The sequence below is a fragment of the Passer montanus genome, unplaced genomic scaffold, assembly GCF_014805655.1.
Source record: "Passer montanus isolate IOZ18808 unplaced genomic scaffold, ASM1480565v1 scaffold1, whole genome shotgun sequence".
NCBI lineage: Eukaryota > Metazoa > Chordata > Aves > Passeriformes > Passeridae > Passer > Passer montanus.
This window is the reverse complement of record NW_024356504.1, coordinates 11,917,820-11,932,826: the sequence shown is the minus strand read 5'-3', so window position 1 is coordinate 11,932,826 and position 15,007 is coordinate 11,917,820. Positions and strand designations below refer to the sequence as shown.

Sequence of the window (15,007 nt, the reverse complement as noted above, 5' to 3'; positions counted from 1 at the left end):
TAAGACTCAAAGTGCTTCTCTGTGCAAATAAGAGGGTGCAATAATTTTCATCCCAGAAAAGTGAAAAAACATGTATTTAATAGGTAGGGCAATTCCTGTCTCTCTGTGAGTCTGTCAGGTGTGCTGTACTAATCCAAACACAGAAATACTATTAAAAAAAGGATAAAAATGGTTGGGGCAAACAGAGCCCTTATAGTGCAATTTCAGAACCTTACAATGCTTGAAGGAAAGAAAAATTACAGACTTGGAGATAAGTGGAAAATTGGATAAAATGCAATACAGTGGTATGTCATGTTAGACTAAGTTAATAATGCTCTTTAATTAGATAATTGATGTTTGTTTTTCTGACAAAGAAAAAACACTGGATCTAAATTTTTCTAAGTAAATAATTTGGTATGATACAGCAGTGAGAATGTATTACTTAAACTGCATTCTAGTGTAAAAATTCTATTAGCAGGTCAGGAACTATTTGAAGAGGTGCAACAGGCCATGCTGAGAGATTATACTATTAGTGTGGAAGGAAGTGACAGCTAACTTCTGAAGAATGAGGTTTAGTAAATAGATTTATTATTGAATTAAAAAATGGGATTATAATAAGGAAACTGCTGATAATAAGAAATTAGGAGGTATTACTCCTCTAGAAATAGATAAAAGTATCGTACACAAAGAACCAAATGGCTTTGAGTAGGGTAAATGAAATGGGATGGTGTTTAATATGCAAGATCATGTGCTAAGAAATTAATACAGTGGGTCACTTTAAATACCTGTGATTGATTCAGGACTTCAAAATTCCGATTTGACTAAAATTATGGTATGGAGATGGTACAATCTGAATTCATTTATTATATGTTTTTCATCTGTGTGCAAAATGTCATTTGGAAATATTTTTAAATCTTATTGTTTGGCTTTGGATGTAGTTTCAGGTAGAGATGAATTACATTTAATGAGAGTGATAGCACTAAGTGGTTATGTATTCATTTCACCAAGCTCTGCACTTGGTGCACCTGGACTGAAGTGTTGGGGTAACTCTGATGAAGTACATCTGTATCTTGGTATTTTCAGTTTGACTGAAAGTGCACTGGATGTTTCTGTTCCAGGATCTGGTTTAGACTGTCCCATCCATGGAATTAGTGAGCAGAATGGAATGAATAGCTTGTTTATGTTGATATAGGGATAAATGTTTTTTTCTCCATCAATTGATTTCAAGCCAGAAGAAACACATACCTTTTAAAATCAATAGTCAATTCTTACAGTAGTTTTGTATGTGGCCCAGCTGTACAGTTGTGCATTCTCTTTGGAGATGATGCATAGTTTCTATTCTGGAAAAAAAATTTCTGGTAAGTTTGTGGAGAAACGTGCTGAAATGTAAGAGTTGGATTTATTTTATACACCCAAATAGTGTAGCTGCAAAGTGCAGGTGTTGGGAAAGCAATTCATGTGTCATGGCTGGAAAGTGGTGCCTGATTTGTAGCAAGTTTTACCCAGACTTTTGGAACTCATTTATCTGCTAGTGTCAACCAAAATATCTGGAGAATATCGCTGTCTTTATGGAGCAGAAGAAATTATGTAGTAAGGAGGAAAATAGAAAGAACCTTGGAACCAAGATTATCAGGAAACTGCTTTGTGAATTATACATAAATCTATGTAAGTCCCATACAGAATTAATTTTACTTATTTAAATTGTAGGGGAGATATTGTTTGGTGGGCTATATTTAACAGTGGAATTAAAATTGGCTCAGATTGTGGTAGCTGCTTTTTCTATTTACTTTTCCCAAATTGTTTATGTCAAACTGACGCAAGGTATTACGAAAATGAAAAACAATTTAAGAACTATTTTTTCTTCTCACCTGCTTCTTCCCTGAGTTGTTGTAGGCCTCCCTTTAAAAGTATAGCTGCATTTCATGGGGAGAAGTGTGTTAAATCATGTTTGATGTCCCTTTGGACATGGTTTTGAAAATTTATTTGGAAAATCTCGTTTGCATATGCAAATTCAGTTTCATGGTTCGTCTTTGTGGAAGCTGATTTTTGTGCTGTGTCTTCCTTGCTGCTTCTCTGGAGGACTGCAAGGGTGAAGGGGATGGGCTGGGAAGAGAAAACAGAATGCAGCAAAGGGAGTGGGGAACAGGTCTGATTAAGAGGAAAGAGTTCTCATGGGCAAGGACAAAGTACAGAAACTGGCCGGTTTCCTCACAGAGGAAATGTTTAGGTACATGGAGGAGGAGAGGGCTAGACATAGGAGACTGGAGATTTTGAAGGACCCAAGGAGTTGAGGCAAATTGTCTCTATAAATAATGAGAGAATGATTAAAAGGCAGCTGGGACAATTCCAAGAAATGGAATACATCAGGAAGGGAGCAGATATACTGATGTGAGTGGGTCAGTGAAGTGGTGGCTGCTTGCAGGATGGCAGCAAAAGGGGAAGGACTTGGTACACAAGGACTGAAAGGAGAAAAGTGTCTAAAATGTGGGAACACTTGAGTATTTTACAAGTAGGAGCAGAGCTAGACAGGTGGCTCAGGAAAAAAAAAGAGGACAACTTTTTTTGTTGATATCAGCAGAGTGATAACTGCTTTGTTGGTCTGTGAGGCTTGGTAAAACTGGAAATTTCTCAGCCTTAAAGGTCTTAAGGCTTTAAATTTCCCTGCTGTCTGGAAATGTGTGAAGATGCTGTCCAGGTGTGAGGCTCTGCTTGACTTCTCTGCTGCCATGTCCATATAAAAGAGCTGAGAGCTGTAGAGTCAAGCAATTCCGGCATGTGCTGTGCCTGCAGCTGTTCAGACCTTGCTAGGCTGGTGGGTTGCAGGGCTCCACACAGCAACATCACTGTGTGACTTCTCAGATGCTTGTTTGTTTGTTTAATATTCTTTTAACATTTTAACTGCATTATTTATCAGTAGAGAATTCAGTCTCAAGCAGCTTCATCTGGCTGGATGGTAACAAAATACTGGATCCTTTCATGCCAGTTTCACATATCCTTTTACATTTCTGAAGTTTCTCTGGACTCCTTTTCATACAACTTGTTATTCTATCACAGAAATATTGTATGCCAAAGAATTAGTCAAGGTGCTTGTAGAGTACAAAAGGTAATTGCTTAATATACTTCTCTCTTAATATCTGTGGTCAGAACTTAACTTCAAAAATGGTATAATACAGCATTATTAAAGAAGTAGGCAGTGGAAGTTTCTCATATTTCCTAAAAAGGAAGAATAAAGTGACATCTAAAGACATGCTTAACATCTTTGTCTGTACTTTCAGCATTCCTAAAAGTAATTAAGTTTTCATTTCTAATGCACAATGGAGTTATAAAATTGATTGTTTGTACAGGTGGTTGAAGTTTGAAGAAGATGTAGAGGATGGTGGAGAGAGGTGGAGCAAACCCTATGTTGCCACACTGTCACTTCATAGTTTGTTTGAGCTGAGGAGCTGCATCCTGAATGGTACAGTTCTTTTGGACATGAGAGCTAACTCCATAGAAGAAATTGCAGGTATGTATCAATGTTTCATGTATTGGTTATGAAAATGATTTAACAAAAAAATAAATGCTTACCAAGAAAGTTATTTCATAATAATCACTTCAGTTTAGAAATTCCTAGGAAATGTTTTTCTCAATGTACTAGAAAAGAAATGTCTGGCACAGTTAGTCAATATTCTATTTATATTTTCTATGTGGAATCTGCTGCTTTAAGAATAATTTTTTTTGAATAAAGAAGAAAATTAAAATGGAAGAAAGAGGGCAGTTGGGATAGATTTAATTAGAGCTGGCATGTTGTCTGCTCCTGCCATGCTGCCTCATGTGAATGAGGCGTGTGCTAACTTTCACAAACTTAATCTACTGCTATGCTAATTGCAGGCAATCTAGCTTAAAAAAACCACCCCAAAATATATGGAAGTATTTATTGCAATTACATTACATGAAAACAGATAAGTGTCTGAGTTGAGAATGAAATCCGGAGTAATGATACAGTGTAAGTTTTTAAAAGAAATTTTAGGTACATTAACTTGAGATGAAGTTGAGTGTATTTTTTTCCAATAGAAGTTTATTTGACAATTGCAATTCTAGAGGCTGTGTGAGCTTCTGAGCAAGACAAAACATAAAGGATGGGTCTTCTCTCCCAAAAGTATAAGTGAGATTGACACTAAATGCCATTTCTTGCTTTCCTGATGTTTCTCTTAAAGATTGTAACTAGTTTTGGAAAGATACAGAAGACAAAGCAATAAAATTTTCTAACACAAGATTATCAGAAAACTGCTTTGTGAATTATATATAAATCTATGTAAGTTCCATATAAAATTAATTTTACTTATTTAAATTGTAGGGGAGATATTTTTTGGTGGGCTATATTTAACAGTGGAATTCAAATTGGTTCAGATTGTAGTAGCTGCTTTTTTTATTTACTTTTCCTAAATTGTTTATGTCAAACTGATGCAAGGTATTATTAATATAAATCTGCAGAAACTTGTGTGGGCTTCTACTCTGTGCTGAGATCTGATTCTTCCATGACTCATAGTCTGAATTAGACCTTCAAAATTTACCTTGGTAAAGATAAAACATAAACACAAGAATAAAGCATCTCATTTCAAAGAACAAAGGTGTCTATCAGTATGCTGCTTTATTATTTATTTATAAATAATGAGGACTACTTTGGTCAGTTGCTTAATGTTCTTGTATCATTTTTTTTTGCTTAAATATTCCACTGGGTTTTTCAATCTTGAGCTTTACTTTCTTAATCCAGAAATCACTCAGTTTAGTCTGTAGTCAGCTGAGAAAGCCCTTCCAGAATGGTTTCTTTTAGTAGGTAAAAAAGTAAGGATGAATGCAAAAAATCCCCAATTTCAGGGACCATCCTTTTTTTTCCTGAAAGATACTGTATATTTTCCAATATAGTGAGACCCCAATTAATTCCTGTTTATAATCTCAATCCTTAAGTTGTACTGATTTTGTTTTTATTCAGCTGGCCAAGGATTTGAGCATTTGTAATAGTAATGTTGAAACTCACCACAGGTGTAAGTTGTTTTTCAGCAGAGAATTTGGGGAGTTACCCTCAAGCTATTATAAGTCAGCTAGATGTGGCTTATCTTGGTTTGTTGATTAGGAAAACCTATTCTGAGAAGAGGCTTTAGGATGACTTTCATTAAATGGAATGTACCATTTTCATTTAAAAGGTATCTGTTGTTGTGGCAGATTTGGATATATTTTATTTGTTTTATTATTTGCTTGAAGTGGTAGGCATCTCTCTCTGATAAAGTGACCCGACACATGATAAGGTTTGCATGAGTTGTGTTTGGTTTTTGAGAGAAGATTATATTTTTCCTCCTCTGCAGATTCAATAATCAATGAACTATTCTTTTTTTAAAAAGCTTTGCAGCAGGTGCTTCAGGCAAGTGAATCATTCTGTAAATTATTCACATTCTGTCAAGTTTCTTTGAAGAGTTTTTTTTTATTATTTTCTCCAGAAATAAAGTTGCTACTCCAGTTGCTTTTCTCTGTTGATATTTGTGCAATTATTTTCTCTGTTAATATTATTTGTAGCAATGCTGTTTAACTTTTCTTCAATCAAGTCCCTTGCTATGTGTGTAATTCGTGGTCTCCAGTGATCAGACAATGTTACCTAGAGTGTGGTGCACAGTAGGCAGCATTGCAAGAAGGAAAGACTGATAGTAGTGGTAATAAGCACACCATCAAGGTCTGTGTGCTGAGGATCTTAGAAATGTGATAATTCCAAATGATATGACAAATAATTGTTTTTACTTAAAAATGACTGCTGGACTTGAAGATTAGGCAGGACTGATACTTCTCAATGTGCTGGTTTTGCATCATAGAAGTGATGCCACACTCAGGAAATCCTTTAATGTTTGTTCCAGCCAGTTGCTGTTCCCTGCTGGTTGTTAGAATCCTACTTATCTTGTGCTATAGAAGGCAAATGCTCTTTTCACCAGGAACTGTTGTGTATTCCAGTTGAATCTGACAGTCCTGACACTTTAGAATTTAAGGAAATGGTTTCTCTCACCTCTTGGCTTCAGATTTTTTTTTAACATTCAGCTCTTGTTATTTGGCTTGCTCGCCATCCTCAAGCCAGGCTTGTCCAGCAGTCCTGGTGATCACTTTTGCTTTTCTTTCCCTGTTACTGTGTATGCCACCTCTAGGAGAGTTTGTGAAAACAGGTTATGCCTTACGGTTTTAAGGGGCACTCCTGAATTAAATTTGATTATTGTGCTTCTGATTCATAGTTTAAGGTTTTGATTTTTTAATGCAATCTTTTGATAATTTTACTGCATTGCTATAATGCATCATCTTTTGAGAACAAATACATTATTTGTGCACAAGTACTTTCTTCTTACTTGCCTCTGTTAGCGAGAAATGTGTGCTGTGTATTTATTGGTGATGTCTTGCTATCTGGGCTATATTCCAATATCAAATTACATTGCTATTAATGCATTGCCAGTCTTCATATCCGTGAAAGAGGTGTACTTAAACTTTATTGCTAAATTGAGACTAAGAATTCCTATTTGTTTTAGTCAAGGCTTTTAATCTATAAACACTTACTCACTAATGCATTAAACTCTTACCACTTAGCCCTTGAGAATTTCTATTATTAAAGTCTGTATTTTAAAACTTTAATGGGCTTGTAAAATGTGCAGATGAAAGCCACCTTTTGTAATGTTTGCATAGTTTGCAGGACCATGTATTTTGCATTTTATCCCTAGAAACACTGACAGTTCTGCATAAAAATATTTTGTTACTGTTTATGTGGTGAGAATTTTAAAATTGTCCTCTATTCCAGCATGTCCATTCTCTATTAGGTCTTTTTCATTCCAACTGTCATATTTCAAAATTACTTCATCTATGAGATTGTGTATTTCTTTCGACAGGCACACAATTTTCCTTGTTGCAAAAGAGCTTATTTATACCTATGGTGCTGAATTCACAGACAGCATCTTATTATAATAGAGACTTCTGAGATGAATTTCCAATACTGTCATCATACATCAGAACAGCATGTTCCTGAATTTCTCAAATTGTTCTTAATTTTTGTAAGATGGATTTTGCTTCTCTTGCAAGGATCTCAGTTCCTCTGCTGAACTTTATCCTGTTTAAACATGCAATTTTTATGGCACATATTTTGGGGGAGTTATTACTATTTCTAATATGTGACGTTATTTTTTCATATGTCTTTGCGGTGACTCCTGTATCAGTAAGTTAGCACTCCATGCACAAGGAATTCCTTTGAACATTATGTAGTAATATTTTATCGATCACTTCTGTATAGAACATATGCTAAAAGGAAGTCTGAAAAATCTATGTAATCAAAACAGTTTATTTTGGAACTTGTCTCTTGAGGATGTATTTGCCAGAATCTGGCGGTACCATTAGAGAGCAGCTTCACTGTGTTGTTCAAGTTGGCAGATGAAAATGTTCTCTTTTGATATTTTCATTTAGTTCCTTTGAAACCATGTAGATTCTCAGATTACCATCTGGTTTTTTGATTATAACCACTGAATGAACCCAAAAGGTTCCTCTATTTAACATATGATGCCATTTTCTGTTGTTTGGTTCAAAAACTATTCAGTCCAGCCTTTAATGGCAATACTTTCTTTACAGCATGAGCCATAGAACTTGCATATTCTAGTAGTTGTGCAGAGTGTTCTGTGAACAAATGTCAAACCTTGTCAAATACAAACTGTGGCCTCACAGTGGAGCTTTGGCGACTTGCACATATTTGAAATATTCCCATTTATTTTAAATGGTTTAATTGTAATCATGTTTTCTTTTTAAAATTAAGGTTGAATCTACCCTTCCTTTCCAATCCCAAGATCTGACTATCATTTATTTTAAATGGTTTAATTGTAATCATGTTTTCTTTTTAAAATTGTTTGAATCTACACTTCCTTTCCAATCCCAAGATCTGACTACTTTTTCCCAAGCAGTCTTTTGTATGTTCCTCACGATTGAATTTTCAATCTGTGTAACAGCTTAATCTTGTGATTGAGGTCACCAGACTCTGTGCTCAGCAACTCAGGGCATTACATCCCAAGTGTGCAATTTTATTGATTTTGTTAATATCATGTTAAGCTTTCAATCTGAACAAGTCTTCTTTTACCTTTGTTTGCTTTAAGCTATATTATTCCATAATAACCACATATTTTAACTGGCTCAAGTTGAGATTTTATTTTGCTGGAACCTTTTGTTTCATCTGCAGCACTCACACTGTGTTATGTTTCTGACAGTGCTTTTATGGTACATTTAGCTTTTATTACAAACACTGTAATAAGGCGTGGGATTGCCTGTGAGTAATCTGCTTCTCTGTTTGACCCTACACCTGTCTTTTGTTCAGCTTTCACCTTCTCACTTACCCAGGTTCCTGCATTTGTTTGCTTTATTTTCAGCTTAGCATGTGGCAATAACCTCTGCAGAGAAACTGTCAGGTTTTGTTCCTTTGTCTGCGGGTAAATTGTAGATCTCCTTCCAACTTCTAAGTAGCGCTGTCTTTTTCTGTGGTTGTTTTGTGTTTTCCCATGTCAGCCACAACTGTAGGAATCTTTTTAGATTGCACAAGTCAATCTCTGCTTGCAAAATTTATTTTTTATAAGGCATTCACTGTGCCCGCAGTTCTGAATTGCAAGCCGGGAATTTTGGCCTTGTCTCTGCAATTTACAGTTTTGTGAAATACTGGCTCTTGTTTCTCAGCAAAATTTCATACTGTTATTTTAAAAAGCAGACAGTTTTCATTCTTTCTTTCCTTTTCAAGTATTATATACTTGAATATTTCAACAAAATAATTTCAGGTAAAGCTGGAAATAGAATCTGTGTCTCGAAAAACTGGAGTGCTCTGCCCTCTTGGATGAGCTGCTAAATCTGCCAGCTTAGATACAATGGTGATTATAAACAAGCTAAACGATGTAAATGGGTCTTGGTTCACAAGTGCAGCCCAGGAATCCTAATTGTTGGGTTTGTATTGCTCCTCCTTCCTGACTCACTAGGGAAGGATATATTTCAGTTCCTCTTTAGAGACCCGTCAAGATAGAGGGTAGTGTTCCACCTGATTGTCTTCCATAAAGCAATGCATTAGGGTTGCTTGGTTTCTTTGTCCCTAAGGGCAAGAACTACAAGCCAGAAAAACTGTGGCTGTTAAATTAGGTTTTGTAGTCAGCTATCACTGCAATTGTGATACACATTAAAGCCTGTGTGGTTTACGTTTTGTCATTAATCTCTAATTTTGTCCTACAACTGTACAGTTATAAAAATTGGAAGTCTGAATACCAGCACCCTTGCTGGTATACACTGAATTCAGTTTCTGCTGTAAACTCTCAGTGCTAACCTACATCAGGAGAATATGAGCCAGGAATTTCTTTGTGGACTTCACAAGTATTTTGATAGAAATCCAGTATGTTTTCTATAAATTTATTCTATGTTTCACCTGAGCATTCTGTATGTTGTTGCACATGAGGTGATGAGCGCACTGTGAACCTGGTGCAGTGGGGAGCGAGCTGTCACCACACTTGAGAGCCTCCTTTTTGTCCATTTTCGTGTGGGAACTCCACGTGGGTCTGGCCACCTCTCTGTACAAAGCTGCAGTGTAATAGACACCTCCAGAGTGAGTGGAAGCAGCCAACCTGCTTTTGCATCCTTGCTGACTCTAGAGGTGGGACAGATGGAATTTTCTCTGCTGGGCCACGCATGAGCCATGCTGCATTTGAACTGATACAAATTGTCTGCACCCCAGTGCTGTAATTCACAGCCTGGGTAAATTGTTCACAGGTGGTGATGAGTTACAGCTCAGTTACTGTTATAGCTTGTTAAAGTGCTCACATTGACTTAGAAAATTAATTTTATACAGATGATGTATTGTAACTGAGTGTGAATGGAGAAAACATTCTTGAAATATATGAAACCCGAAGTTTCTTTGAATTCTTTTAAATGACCAAGTCAGGGAGAATATCTGTCTTTAACAGCTTGAAAAAATGATTTCTTGGTTCCAGTACCAACCAAGATTCCTTACTGAAGAAACATCCTACTTCATCCTACTTCTACTGACTTGATGTCAGCAGAAATGTTAGTGTGAGCATCTAACAGAACGGGTAACACTGTGCAGCTGGATATTCCACAGGTTCCACATCCTTCTGAAAGCTTCATATGGTAGTGAAGCATCCTTGAAAAAATGAAATGGCAAGCTGTGTCTTTTGCTAGAAGGGGGCTGTGCAGAATTTAAAAGGGCATTCAAGAGGAAAATTCTTTAAAACAAAGATTCTTTCCTCCTTTTTTTCATATGGAGTGTGAAGAAATGGCTGCCTGTTCTAGATACAAAAGTGAAGACCAGGGCTTTGAAAATATGTACAGCTTCAACTGATGTGAGCATGTAGGCTCTTCTACTTACAGGATTAAGTGATTACAGTCTATTTTGAAAATTAAATGTTTAAAATGTTCTTTTTGGCCATTTACTCTTGGAATTGGTAAGCATGGTAAGCTGCTCTTGTTTTCAAGACAATCTTTGCAATTAAGGTTGTTACTGATATTGCAGGGACCTGGGCTTTAAAAAAATATTTTGAGAGGCTTGGGGAGAAACTGAAAAGGAATTCCATAATGATAGGGGTGAACAGACACAGTCTTTCTTATTCTAGCTCACATCTGTGCAGGGCTTGAAAAAAAGGGTCAAAATATAGCAATCAATACAATCTGTCAGAAATTTGACTGTATTTGATTTCCTGCAGCTACTACTGCAACTGGGTCTACGTTAAAAGAATGACAGCTGGAGGGAAATACCAAGGCAAGAAAGCACATCTTCACTCTTTCCAAAACTGAATGCATCCTCCCTTATTACATGTGTTAGCAGTGCAACAGTAAAAGGGTAGTTATTGTAAAAACCCAAAAAACTCTAAGTAAGCCACTTTCTTCTTTCTGGCAGGAAATAAAAACTGTTAGTCACCACACTGGCACCAACCCTGTGGCTTCTGTGGCTGTTAATGAGCCTAGCAGAGCATCCTAGGGAAAGGAAGAGGATAGGGATTTGATTTTTGTTTTGCTGTAATTTTCTCTCCTAAAGGGATAACCTTAAATATTGACATCATCCTCAACAGTTAATATATTTTAATATTTTATTTGAAATATAGTGTTATTCCAGGAGTGACACCATACAAGTAGAGTTACACTTATTTATAAGCAAATAGTGTTGAATATGAATATGTAAAACTATTTTCTGCTAGTGCACTGCAAAAATGGTTGTAATTTCTTAGCAGGAGGATCTGTTTTGCTCTCATCTCGAAATTATCCTCTTGCAGTAACATGTTACATGATACATGATCTGGCAGTAGAAATAGATTCTATTTGATATTGACAAATAATGCAGCAATTTTTCTGTATTGTCTTACCTGAACTTTCTTTGCATTGCACTGAAGGCATTGTAATTATAATTACAAGAAAGAAAGACTGTGATCTCCTGTGGCAAATAACAAAGGGAATAAAAAAAATGTTTCCTCACAGCCAGTCCTTTGTAGGAAATAGAATAGGGGTTATTTGGAAAAGAGAAGACATCTTATACACATCATAACCCTGGATTTAAGTATGTTATATGTAAGAGTGCTTAAGAACTGACTTCAAAGTCATTGCATAGGTGACCTTAATTTGTGAACAGCATCATTTTTTCAGGATTTTTTTATATTAATAGCATCCTTTTGTCCCTGCCCTTCCCCTGTTTCTCTCCCCCTGAAAGTGAAACACTTCTAGATAAAACTTACATTTAATTCTGTTGCATTACAGGAACTGGTGCACTTCATTTGTAATCCTATAGGGTACTAATATTATTGCAATTTAAGAGAGAAATAGTTTCCTCTTTCCCCTCTTTTATTATGTTTGTGTATATATTTTCAGATATGATTCTGGACCAGCAGGTGGGCTCTGGGCAGCTCAGTGAGGATGTTCGTCACAGAGTGCATGAGGCATTACTGAAACAGCATCACCATCAGAACCAGAAGAAGCTGAGCAATAGGATCCCAATTGTAAGATCCTTTGCTGATATTGGAAAGAAGCAGTCTGAGCCCCATTCCATGGACAAAAATGGTAATGCTTTATTTTGCATTTTGAGCCTTCAATAGCATCTGCCTGTTTGGTATTGCATGTGCTTTGTACCCACAGCTTAACAGTGTGATTCTGCCCTGAAAAGCTACCCTGTAAAAATGGTACTTTCTGCATGAGAGTGGCTCCTCTTATGCATTCAGAAATGTACCTGCTCAAATTCAAAATCTGGCTGCCTTGCACAACTCGGGCTGGGCAGAGCTATTCAAGGGTGTCGCTGAGGTGTTGGAAGCTCTGCTGGGTATCCTGGGTAACTGGCATGGTGTGTTATTTCAGTGCAGCTTTAAGTATCCTGTGCAATTTCTCAGACTGAGCTTGAGCATCTTTGCACAGGGTTGTTCTGAGCTGTGGACAAGCTCCATCAGTGCCAGGAATATGGTAGGACTATTTTTGACTTCCGTTGACTATTCAGGACCTATTTATTTAAAAGGTGGTGGATTGCTTAAATAGTTTGTAAGTCTACAACAGTGTATTCATTAGCTAGAACTCAACTGCTGCTTCAGATTTTATAGGTGAGTTTGAGGGCTTGAAAAATGAGGCAAACATTTCAATATGACACTGTTGGAGAGATGTCACAAAGGCTGTACCTTGTTCTTTCAAAAAATCCCTTGTAGGAAAATCAGAATAATGCAAATGAGAAATGTTTGCAGAATGGTTCTAGAGTAAAATGTTGGCATAACTTTTTCCCCCCTCGCTTTTACAGAAGACCTTACAAAGTATATTATTGTTGTAGATTATCATAATGAAAGATAATTTCTTATTGCCACTTCCTTATTTGCATAAACAAAGGTCTGTGTTATGAAATGTGCAGCCACATTTTTCAAATATTTTTCAGTTAACTCTTATTCCACAAATCAGCTCTAGTGAAATCCCAGTCCCTTCTGCTGTCACTCTGTTTCAGAGCCCTACTGAGTTCCCCTTTCACCTTGGGAAGTGGGGAGTGAGGAAACAGCCGTAGCACAGGGAAGGTCAGGATTGCAAGAGGAATTTGTGTGCTCTCAGGCATAGGACAGAAGGCAAAGAGCAGTTGAGTGGCTGATCTGAAAAGATGGGGCTGCTTATATATAATAAAGGTTAATTTGATTTCAGGGAAGAAGGTTTCTTTCAATCACTGCCATATAAAGTTTCAAGAGATCTAAATCTAGGTGCTTCTCTGGGGAAGATCCTAGACCTAAAAGGTAACATGTAATTTCATCTAATGAGGATATTAAATAGAAACCTTAATTGTGGCAAAGTGTCATTGTAAGAGTAAGGAAAAAACAGTATTTACGAAGATGTGTGTGGTCATGCATATGGATGCACAAGAGTAAATGTAAGTAGGATGATTGTCCATCCTTTTTAAGGCAACTTTCTTGTTGATTTATACAGCTTTTGCTGATGACTTTAAACTAATATTCAGGAGACACTAGAGAAAGTTAATGATATAATGATCCTGTACTTAATTTCCACAGGATGCAAGATGGCAGCTTGCATTCCATTAAGCTTTTTTGCACTAGATCTTACGTAATAAATAGGCATTAGTTGCTTCAAGAAGAACCTTCAGGGCAAGCTGTGAAATTATCATGACCTCAATTTCAGTAACTTTCTATGTCTGTTAGTGGAACTGATGCAGTAATTCACTCCAGAAACATCTTGCTTTTGCCTGAGTTTCTTCTGGCAAACTTCCTAGCTCTTCCTAAATTCCCCCCAAAAATAAATTCTCATCAGGATAGCATCTAAGTCCATATTAAACACACTAATTTTATATACTCAGTGGTTAAGTGATCCTCTTAAGTAGGGAGACATATTACAGTTTTTCATTTGTCTGTCCCTGTTTTGCAAGATGAAAAAATGCCAAATGCCTCATGTGCTTGTGTAGAAATGTGTCAGAGTGCTTTGACTTCTGTTAAAAAAATCTTAGTCACTTTTACTGTGTTAATTTAAATTAAATATACCAATAGACATAATAAAATTATATATGTATGTAAGAAATAGAATCAATAACTTTCAGGAAGCGTATGTGAAATTATATCAGATTTCTATCTAAATTACAGTGAAAAGTCCTAAGCATGAACTTTTTGTATAGCGATGTTTTTAAATCAATTTGAGGTATTGTGCTTCTACTTGCATCCTTGAAGTGCTAATGCATGCTTGGCTGTCTCCTGCATTGACCAGCAGCTTTGGAAGGGACACTTGTTCCTGCTGAAATGAGACATGGGAACACTTTTTCTGCACAACAGAAAGCTGTCTCTTTGGTTAAATTTGGGGTTAGTGTTAGACAATTGAGCTGGAAAAAATCCTTAGCAGTTTGTTGATTGTAAAAAAGGTGATTCAGAGCTCAAAGTCCCTGATCTGTGGGTTATGTGGTACAGCTGAGGATTGAAACTCCCTTCCTTGTCCAAGTTCTTGACAATAGTAGCTTATCAATGTGTCAATTTTCAGATGTTCAAGAGCAAAGTCTGAAAATGAATACATAAATTAATTCAATATATGGCAGCACTACTGACAGGCCATTGTGATGTCTTTGTTGGAAGATAGTTGTACATATGTTCTCCCTCCATTTTTCTTTGTTTATGAATCTGTCAGACCATCTAATTAATTTGCTTTGTATTTAGTAGTATTATCTTTTGTTTACAATGGCTTTTCTTCACATCCTCTGCAGGGCTAAGATGTCAGGGTGCTATGGATTTACCATGCATTTTTAATGCTGCCATGCTGTGTTTAACTTTCACTTTTCATTAGGCATCAAAACTGTGAGAATTAAAAGCCTGCTTTTGATGTTCCAGTAAAAAACGACAGTCAAATTTGGCATAAGAGCAGAAAAAATGATTTTTTTTTAATGGGCTAATTTGACACCAAGTACCCAAAATAGAGGGTGGCAAGTGATTTTAGCATAAATACTGTAAAAGACAGGTAAAAATATGAAATTTTTCATTGGTAAATCATCTTTAGAGAGTTTACT

At 36.4% G+C, this 15,007-nt stretch overlaps 1 protein-coding gene across 12 annotated transcripts in view; it reads left to right on the top strand.

The window, feature by feature from the left end:
- SLC4A10 (solute carrier family 4 member 10) overlaps nt 1-15,007 on the top strand; it is a 168,383-nt gene that overhangs the window by 102,014 nt on the left and 51,362 nt on the right. For all 12 annotated transcript variants that reach the window (XM_039710399.1, XM_039710159.1, XM_039710317.1 and 9 more), the window contains 2 exons: nt 3,324-3,484; nt 11,863-12,051. In XM_039710399.1, the coding sequence (XP_039566333.1) occupies nt 3,324-3,484; nt 11,863-12,051 (350 nt within the window). The remainder of the gene's footprint in view (nt 1-3,323; nt 3,485-11,862; nt 12,052-15,007) is intronic.